This window comes from Saccopteryx leptura, chromosome 4 (genome assembly GCF_036850995.1).
Source record: "Saccopteryx leptura isolate mSacLep1 chromosome 4, mSacLep1_pri_phased_curated, whole genome shotgun sequence".
In the NCBI taxonomy this organism is placed as follows: Eukaryota; Metazoa; Chordata; class Mammalia; order Chiroptera; family Emballonuridae; genus Saccopteryx; species Saccopteryx leptura.
The window spans coordinates 217926797-217936558 of NC_089506.1; the positions used below are offsets into that span (position 1 = coordinate 217926797).

Consider the following 9762-nt stretch of genomic DNA (forward strand, 5'->3'; position numbering starts at 1 on the left):
TGAGGAGATTGGTGTTCCAGGGACTGAGTTGACAGAAGCCGGGACACGTGACAGTCGCAGCTACACGTTCTGTGGTCCGGGTGGCTGGGACCGGGGCAGTCACGTGACGCGGGGGTGCACCATGGGGTGATGTGAGACGCCAGGTCTCTCAGATTACGTACAAATGACGCACTCCCCCCCCTCCCCCAATTTTTGGCAACAAGATTGCCGTTGGAAGATGCGACAGTTCCGGTAAAGGGGGCGGGCTATCACGTCCTGGCAGTTTTGCTTCCGGTCGGGGCACCACAGCTTCCGATCTCCCGCTTTCTCTCAGGCTGGGAAGAGACGCAACCCCGTGCGCATGCCCCGACTCATCCGAAAGGGGGAGGGCCTAGGCTGTAGGAGCGGGAGGGGCACGAAAGAAAAGGGAATTCCAACCTGTGGAGCTCTGGGGGTCCCCGTGGGTAGCTCCTTACCATTGACTGTGGATGGTGTCCGGGACAGAGCCTCTGGCGGCTCGCGGGGGGTTTGGGGGTCCGCAGGGTGAAGGCGGAGGGGAAGTGTCAGGGTGAGAGGGGAGTACAGGAGCTCCACACTTAGAATCTTGAGGCCCTCGGGGCTCAGGTGCCGGGGAGAGGGAGCTCGGGCCGTCATGCGGGACAGGACCCAAGAGCTGAGGCAGGTGAGAAGTCGGGGCAGCGGGGTTGGGATGGGAGGACGGGGTGGGATCTGGCTGGAATGCAGGACTCCTGGTCTTCGGGGCAGAGAGGGGAGGCCGAGGGCTAGGAAGGAAAGACCCGGAAGCCCAGGAGTCCTGCGGGGAGAGAGCGACAGCAAGGAAGTGATGCCAATGACCCCGTCCCTGGCAGGGGAGTGACAGCTCGGATGATGAGGACAAGGAGCGGGTTGCGCTGGTGGTACACCCGGGCACGGCACGGCTGGGGAGCCCGGACGATGAGTTCTTCCAAAAGGTATGAGGTTGGGGGTCTCTGCCTGGATTCACGAGGGGACTGGAGGACGCGAGGAGCAGCGCGGCATGAAGTACTCTCCTATCTCTTCAGCCCTCTCGGTCACCCTCCCTCCTCAGGTGCGGACAATTCGGCAGACTATTGTCAAGCTGGAGAGTAAAGTCCGAGAGTTGGAGAAACAGCAGGTCACCATCCTGGCCACGCCCCTTCCCGAGGATAGTAAGTGAAAACCTGGGTGCGGAACGCATGCTTACCCAGAGGGATTTTGGGTATTGTAGTTCCACGCAGGTGGTGGCAAGGGAGATTTGTTGATGTAGGGACTGCTTTCTCTTGTTTAGGCATGAAGCAGGACCTGCAGAACCTGCGCAACGAGATCAAACAGCTGGGGAGAGAGATCCGCGGGCAGCTGAAGGGTGAGCTCCTAGGACTTGAGACAGAGCCTTCCGGATGGTTCTGCCCAGCGCCGGCTACATCTGAGAAGTGTGTGTGTGTGGCCCGGAGAGGCCAGTGGTACATCCGGGTCACACAGCAGTCTGGAATCTCCCTGCTCCCAGCCCATAGCGCTTTCCACAGCACATGCCTGCCTCTCACATTCCTTTATTTACTATGAAACCATTTACTCCTACAATTCTTGCTACCCAGTGTACTCTCTTTGGGCAGGCATTTGGTTTTTTTGTTAGGAGGCCTCTGCATGCTTGTGGGAATTATCTGATATATTACAAAGAAAAATATACTTTTTCCTGTCAAAGGCTTAGAATTGTTCATTTAATGATAAGTTATATTTCCCTCCCAAAACAATCGTATGGAGGTAAGCACCTCTCCATTGTGTGGCTGCGGTATGGCCCTGGGCCTGTTCCCCAATCCCCAAACAATTTTCAGAAGCCACAGGTCAACACCCCTCCCCGACAATACCCTTGTGTCTTTCTACAGCCATAGAGCCCCAGAAGGAAGAAGCTGATGAAAATTATAATTCAGTCAATACAAGAATGAGAAAAACTCAGGTGGGTTTGTTATTCCCAGAACTAAGACATTGCAGCAAATGTTTTATAAATTGTTACATGATAGATGTAAGAAATCATCAAGTCCAATATAATGATTTCCCAAGTGGGAAAACTAAGGCTAAGAGAGAGAAGGGACTCACCACCCACAGTCAAATCCAGGTCTCGGCCCTGGCCGGTTAGCTCAGTGGTAGAGCATCGGCCTGGTGTGCAAGAGTCCCGGATTCGATTCCCAGCCAGGGCACACAGGAGAAGTGCCCGTCTGCTTCTCCACCCCTCCCCCTCTCCTTCCTCTCTGTCTCTCTCTCCCCCTCCTGCAGCCAAGGCTCCATTGGAGCAAAGTTGGCCTGGGCGCTGGGGATGGCTCCATGGCCTCTGCCTCAGGCGCTAGAGTGGCTCTGGTTGCAACAGAGCAACCCCCCAGATGGGCAGAGCAACACCCCAGATGGGCAGAGCATCGCCCCCTGGTGGGCGTGCTGGGTGGATCCTGGTCGGGTGCATGCGGGAGTCTGTCTGACTGCCTCCCCGTTTCTGGCTTTGGAAAAATACAAAAAAAAAAAAAAAGAATCTGGGTCTCCTGGTTTCCCTATTCATTATAATGCCCTGCCTTCTTCTCCCTTCATTGAGAAGTGCTGAGTCCCCAGATATGACCTAGGCTCGATTGTGTGAGACATGCTTTCTAGGAACCAAGATGAGAAGTTAAGCTTGAACAAATGACAAAGACATTACTGAGGCAGGACTTGTTAGCTAATGGTTCTGCCCAAGGAAAAGGAAGCAGTCATAAATGACCGGGAGGTTTCCTGCCTAGATGACAAGGACATCCTCTGCCCCATGGGCAGAATTCAAGAATTCAGGAAGTGGAACTTCCCTGAGGGGAAGGTCACTGAATCAGCATGTTAGGAAGAAGATTTGAAGTGATCTGAGTTTCTACCCTTGAGTACCCAGTGAGGAGTGGTTTGGAGTTCTTAGAGGTCAGAGTGGCTGTGAGTGGACCCAGAGCTCAGCAAAGAGCTGGGATTGACGAGGGAGCAGTTTGGGCATCGTAAAAGGGTGCAACTGAAGCCAGGAGAGCAGTTGTGTCTCTGAGGAAGGAATTTCAAAGAATAAGCCATCAGGAGAAGGGACAAGGCATTTCAAGGGGAGACTGTGGTGGCCACGATATAGCAGGCTGAGGGTGTGACCGCTGGCCCTGTGAAACCCGGGCGGCAGGCCGCACGGCAGGCAGACTGGTGCCTCTAGTCTAAGCAGAGAGGCTGCTGTTCAGCGAGCATTCCACAGGTATGCGCTGAATGCACGCTGTTTGGACTATAGCAGCGGGCCAAAGGTCCCTGTCCTCATGGAGCCTGCGTTCGGAGGGGAGAGACAATCCCCGTGATAAATAAGTGAATCTTTTTAGAACATGGTTAAGCATCAAGAAAAAAGGGTTCCAGAGAAGAGAGACCGAGAGGGCCGGGAGGAGGCAGGTTCCAGCTGCAGTAGAATGGAGAACACTGCGTTCAGCAGGTGACACTGGAACAGAGGCTCAGAGGCCCTTGTGGGGTGTGAGCGTTGCAGCCAAAGGTGCAGTGAGTAGGGAGGGGCTTTGTTAGGGAGGAGGAAGGAACCCACTGTGGCTGGAGGAGAGAAGGGGCAGTGGGAGGAGGTGAGGTGGGAGGGGCAGGGCAGGTAGGGCTGTGCAGGTCCTGGTCAGGGCGTTGCTTTATTTATTTATTTATTTATTTTATTTTTCTGAAGCTGGAAACGGGGAGAGACAGTCAGACAGACTCCCGCATGCGCCCGACCGGGATCCACCCGGTACGCCCACCAGGGGGCGATGCTCTGCCCCTCCGGGGCGTCACTCTGCTGCGACCAGAGCCACTCTAGCGCCTGGGGCAGAGGCCAAGGAGCCATCCCCAGTGCCCGGGCCATCTTTGCTCCAATGGAGCCTTGGCTGCGGGAGGGGAAGAGAGAGACAGAGAGGAAGGAGGGGAGGGGTGGAGAAGCAAACAGGCGCTTCTCCTATGTGCCCTGGCCGGGAATCGAACCTGGGTCCCCCGCACGCCAGGCCGACGCTCTACCACTGAGCCAACCGGCCAGGGCCCAGGGCGTTGCTTTTGCTTTGTGGGAATGGGGAGTCTCTCGGGGGGGTAGAGCAGCGGGCGCCTGTGACAGTCCGAGCTGTCTGCTCGCTGTACCAGTGGGGATGCGGGGGCTCAGACGGGGCAGGGGTCCCCCCAGGAGTGCCCAGCCCGTCCTCTCCATCTGCAGCATGGCGTCCTGTCGCAGCAGTTCGTGGAGCTCATCAACAGATGCAACCTGATGCAGTCCGAGTACCGGGAGAAGAACGTGGAGCGGATCCGGAGGCAGCTGAAGATCAGTGAGTTGCGGCGCCCGTCCCACGGGCGGGGTAGCCTGACCAGGCTCTAACCCTGGCCTTTTCCTGCGCAGCGAACGCTGGGATGGTGTCCGACGAGGAGCTGCAGCAGATGCTGGACAGCGGGCAGAGCGAGGTGTTTGTGTCCAACGTGAGTAGCCGCAGCCAGCCTCCTCCTGCTGGGCCTCCCATCCCGGCTCTGGCCCTGTTTGGTTGAGGGGATACCGAGGCCCGGAGTCACTCAGCAGGGCCCTGGCCCGGTTCTAGACCCCAGCACCTCCCCCAGAGATCAACAAGAATTTCTGACCCGCTGCTGGTTTCCGTGACCTGTCCCTTCCACTCCTCTCTGCTCCCCAGATCCTGAAGGACACGCAGGTGACGCGACAGGCCCTGAACGAGATCTCAGCCCGGCACAGTGAGATCCAGCAGCTTGAACGCAGTATTCGTGAACTTCACGAGATCTTCACTTTTCTGGCCACTGAGGTGGAGATGCAGGTGGGTGCCCCGGGGAGCTAGCTGAGCTCAACCCAGACCCCAGATGTGAGACCAAGTTCAGTCAGAACCCCAGCTGTGACCATCAGCCCACATCCAGCCTCTCCCAGAGGCTTTTGTCCCCTCCGGTCTGGGCCACGCCCCTTCCACCCTTAGCTGAGCCCCCAGATTGCACCCACCTCTACAGGTGCCCAGATGGCCCCTCTTCTCTACATAGGACTCCCCACACCCCCCCTTGTGTGACCCCATGCCAGGTGTGGCCCCAGCCTGGCTCCCTCTCCTCTTGTGGAGTCCGGGAGCTCAGCTCTCATCGGAGCGGCCCCCTCGAGGGCCTGCCTCCTGAAGTCTGCACCAGGCCGGGTGGGCGTGGTCTGGGCCAGGCCCTTGCTGTGGGGGCCGAGGGGAGCCTCCAGCCCTGTCCTGGAGGAGCTGCGGGTCCGGGTCCCGCGATGGCGTGAAGAGGCAGGGGTGGGAAGAGCTTCACAGCTGCTGGGGATGGTCAGGGCAGAATGGGAGAATCCAGACAGTTCAGGGAGGGGCAAAAGCTCACAAGGGGTGAAAGGGTATGAGCTGTTGAAGGCGCTTGGCTCCGGGACACGCTGCAGACAAAGGTCCTGGGGGGCAAGGGAGCGGGGCAGGGGGCAGCAGTGATGGAAGGCCACCCTCGGGGGTGGGGACCGTGTCGGACGTGTCGGGGGTGGGGACCGTGTCAGATGTGTGGGGGGTGGGAACCGTGTCGGACGTGTCAGGGGTGGGGACCGTGTCAGACGTGTCGGGGTGGGGACCGTGTCGGACGTGTCGGGGGTAGGAACCGTGTCGGACGTGTCGGGGGTGGGGACCGTGTCAGATGTGTGGGGGGTGGGGACCGTGTCAGACAGAGTGGGAACCGTGTGAGATGGAGTGGGAACTGTGTCAGACGTGTCAGGGGTGGGAACCGTGTCAGACGTGTCGGGGTGGGGACCGTGTCGGGGGTGGGGACCGTGTCGGACGTGTTGGGGGTGGGGACCGTGTCGGGAGTGGGAACCGTGTCGGACGTGTTGGGAGTGGGGACCGTGTCAGACGGGTCGAGAGTGGGGACTGTGTCAGACGTGGTCCTGCCTCCCTGCCTTTGTTAGGCAGTGTTTTCTGCCAGGAATGTCCTTTGGTCGTTTGGGGCTGGGGTGGCACAGGGACTGCTGGGTCCTCCTCTGCCATCAGCCCTCCCTGCCTGACCTGCCGTCTCCTCCCAACAGGGGGAGATGATCAACAGGATCGAGAAGAACATTCTGAGCTCAGCGGACTATGTGGAACGCGGACAGGAACACGTCAAGACCGCGCTGGAGAACCAGAAGAAGGCTCGGAAGGTGACTCCCGCCCCTGCCCTGGGTGGCCATCACTCCTCTCCTGAGTGAGGTCCCCTGACCCCACCTCTCCCACAGAAGAAAGTGCTGATCGCCATCTGTCTGTCCTTCACTGTTGCCATCCTGGTGGTCATCATCTGCGTCTCCTTGTTTGCGTGACAGCATCACCTGTTCTCGGTGAGATACTGTGGGCCTGCCCCCGGCCTGCCCACTCCCACCCAGCCTCCTCTCCTCCCCTCAGACCCTCTTCTCCCTCCCTCCCTCCCTCCCTTGCAGGCACTGAGAGCTCCAGGGACCTGAGTCGGCCCTCTCTGCCAGCAGCTGTGGCGGGGGCTGCACAGAGCGCCCCGCTGGACCCCGTCCTCACACCGGCCCTGTGCAGAGGGGCAGGTGGCTCTTCTGGGGTCGGCAGCCACTCATTCACTGGGGGCCTCCACCCTCGGGCCACCATGCCTGGTGGAGGGCCTGCACTGTCCTCTTTGGATGGGACACATGGTTTTGTAAGAAATTAAAAAAAAAAAAAAAAAAGAGGTTGGAGACTCCCCTGCACATGTGTGTTCCTGAAAGGGCTGGCTCAGGGTCTCCAGGTGTCCGCCCTCCCCAGCTCCTGGCCCTCCTGCCAGGGCCAGCGTGGCAGGCTCACACGAGACTGTTCTAGGCACTGGCCACAGCAGGCTGGCACTGCCCCCCACCTCCCGCAGGAGCAGGTAGGGCTGGGAGGGAAGACCCCACACCTGGCTGAGTGCTGTCCCTGGGGAGAGACCACTGCGGGAACCTGGCCCTGAAGCAGTGGGGCTGGCCAGGCCCGGTGACACCCGGGTGAGATTGTGGGGGGGGGGGATCGGTGGGCATTCCTGGGGCCCAGAAGAGGTACTGTGAGTGACTAAGGCTGTTACTTTGGATACAGTGGACAGGGAAGGGCCTGTTTCAGATGGGCTAACATTTGAGTGGATGTTGAATGAGGAGCCAGTGATGAGAGAGGTTGCTAGGCGGTGTCCCAGAGGCCAGCCCCTGTGCCCAGAAAGAAGGCATTGCCCTTTACCTACAAGTCCAGCCTGGAGAGCCAGCGACCCAGGCTCAGCGCGCCGTTTCTAAGGGGTCCCGTGGCCGAATCGGGTAGAGGAGGCAGAGGAGCCAGACTTTTAGGAGGCATTTGAGCTGTAGGCCCCACGTCTAAACGTCTAAGAGCTCCAAGTGCAGGTCCCTAGTCTCTGCAGCCAATGTGGTGCCGGTCTCCAGACTCCTGGTTCCCAGGCTCAGGCCGCTCCTGGTCCTGAAGGCCGGCTGGCGAGCGGTAGTGCCTGAGCCCGTCCAAGGTCTGGGGGCCGGGTTCTGGCCACCTGTCCCACCCCACTTTCGATCCCACAGGCTCCTGCTGCCGCTGCTGTTGCTGCTGCTCCTGGCTGCTCGGCCCATCCGGCCGCTGTACCGCTTGCTTCAGCCACCGAATGGGGGGTACACGTGTGGGTGCCGTGGTGACACAAGCTACGGGAGGGCTGGATGTGGTGTCCTTGGTGCGGTCTTGGGCCTGCTTCTGGGTCCGTGCTGGGGGAGGGGCAGAGAGGGGTTGGGCCCCAGGTACACGACCCCCGCCTCTTTGCCTCCCTCCATGACTGGGCGTCCACCGCAGTGCCTTGTGGCAGCCCAGGAGTGGCAGCTGCACCGGCTCCAGGTCCGAGTGTGTGTGTGTACACTTGGCCCTGAGTGGGGGCCGTGGTTGAAACCGTGGCTGTGGGTGGAGACGATTGGCTCGCAGACCTAAACGTCCCTAAAGAGCATCCGGATTGGTCTGTAGGGTGGGGGGGGCGGGGCGCTGAGCACCCCAGTGTTACATTAGATGTAGGATGCTGATGTGGGTGGGGCCTCAGACCTAGTCCACAGGTGCACCCAGAAGTGACAGGGTCACAGAGTGCGGGGAGCGTGAGCACACCTGCAAAAGAGGCGAGAGGCAGTGGGCTGTGACAGGCTGGCCCGGCTGGGGACTCGCGTCCTTCACATGGAAGGCACGTCTAGTTTCTGCCCCTGGTTGCCGGCTCGCACGGTGCAGGTCTGGGGGTGCCCACGCCTTTGGCCCGAGCTCATGTGCTCGTGTACAGGTGGAATTCTAGACACCCACAGGGAGGGGCTCGTTCTCAGCAGCATGCAGACAATCCGACGTCCACCCAGTGGAGAAGCTGCGGGCCGCCGGATTCTGCCGCAGGAAGAATCCCTCACCTCTCTGCCTTCAGAGGAAACAGCACCACCTGGGACACCCACTGGGATCTGACAGAGACTGCCGCGTCCTTGTCCTTCAGCTGCTGTCCCTGTGGTATGTGACTTCTGCCTGGCCGTGCTGGACAGCGCCACCCGACAGGCAGCCTACCTGTCTCACTCAGGAAACTGTCTAGAACTTCTTGGAAGAGGTGCTAGGCAGCCAAGATGAGGCCACAAATGCCAGGCTCAGTAGATTGAACTTTTCCTATGGGCGAGGGGACCTCCGGAAGGTTTTTGAACAGGTCAGTGGCCAGTCTAGAGCAGACTTAGCAGACGAGTAGACAGAAGCACTGGAGCTGCCACAGGGCCCTTGTGTGTACCGCTGCCCTGCAGGAGACGGACCCGAGGGAGGGGCACAGGGCAGGTTTAGCACTGAAGCCCCGGCTTGGCTGCTGTCAGCCCAGCTTGCAGAAATCAGGGTCCTGGACCTGACCAGGTGGTAGCGCAGTGGGTAGAGTGTCGAGCTGGGACACGAAGGACCCAGGTTCGAAACCCCAAGGTCACCGCTTGAGTGCAGGCTCATCTGGTTTGAGCTTGAGAACAAGGTCACCAGCTTGAGCAAGGGGTCACTCGGTCTGCTGTAGCCCCCGGTCAAGGCACATAAGAGAAAGCAATCAGTGAACAACTAAGGTGCTGCAATGAAGAGTTGATGCTTCTCATCTCTCTCTCTTCCTGTCTGTCCCTCTCTCTGTCTCTCTCACACAAAAAAAGAAAAAGAAATTAGGGTCTTGGTTAGTTGTGGCTTCTCCAAGTCCATCTGGCATCACAAGTTTTCAGCTGCATCTCTTTTTACCTGTTGCCTCGTCCACGCAAGGTTTCATGGTTCAGATTCATAAGCAAAGGAACCTGATCGGTCTAGGTTAGGCTCCCTTGATTTGTCTACCTGAGTCAAGACTTTCTCCTTGACCGGGAGGTATGTGAGGTTATATGGTACAAGGTGCTGCAGGAGAGTGTAGATGCAGGAAGAGCGGGTGAGCACAGGGACGGACACTTCTGGTGCAGCCCTGTGGCCGAGTGTACTGTTCCAAATATACCCTGTCCTTCCTGCAGGGCCCTGCACGTTCATGTCCCACTAACAGCATGCTTGGCTCTCGGATTCGGTTTGGCCAATGGAGTGTGAATAGAAATGGAAACAGAAGCTGGAAGCACCGAGTAGCCGGGCAGCTTCCCTTCTCTTTCCCATCGGCCGAGAGCCAGGCAGTCGCCAGATCGAGACTCCCTCGTTCTGGAACCCAGAGTTCAGGTGACGTGGAGATGAGCTGCAGCCCACCCGTACAGTGACGTGGAATGCACATGAGCAATCCATTTCTTTTGCCACGAGCCACTGATATTTGGAGGTTGGTTGTTACTACATCATTATAAGTCCAACTATTACAGAA

At 58.8% G+C, this 9762-nt stretch overlaps 1 protein-coding gene across 1 annotated transcript; it reads left to right on the forward strand.

Annotated features, from left to right (window-relative positions):
- Positions 1-361: 361 nt before the first annotated feature.
- STX4 (syntaxin 4) lies at positions 362-9103 on the forward strand. The gene is made up of 11 exons (XM_066383319.1): positions 362-661; positions 849-950; positions 1067-1166; positions 1286-1360; positions 1878-1948; positions 4193-4301; positions 4373-4449; positions 4656-4793; positions 6023-6133; positions 6209-6307; positions 6407-9103. Exons 1-10 carry the CDS (start codon positions 632-634, stop codon positions 6287-6289), a joined length of 894 nt encoding a protein of 297 aa, XP_066239416.1. The 5' UTR covers positions 362-631; the 3' UTR covers positions 6290-6307; positions 6407-9103.
- Positions 9104-9762: the final 659 nt, after the last annotated feature.

What these genes read in the sequence shown, in the direction of transcription:
- STX4 (XM_066383319.1), top strand. Translation starts at nt 632, where the DNA reads ATGCGGGACAGGACCCAAGAGCTGAGGCAG. An exon ending in CCACTGAGGTGGAGATGCAG is followed by an intron (nt 4,794 to 6,022) that starts GTGGGTGCCCCG and finishes TCCTCCCAACAG; the next exon opens with GGGGAGATGATCAACAGGAT. An exon ending in ACCAGAAGAAGGCTCGGAAG is followed by an intron (nt 6,134 to 6,208) that starts GTGACTCCCGCC and finishes CCTCTCCCACAG; the next exon opens with AAGAAAGTGCTGATCGCCAT.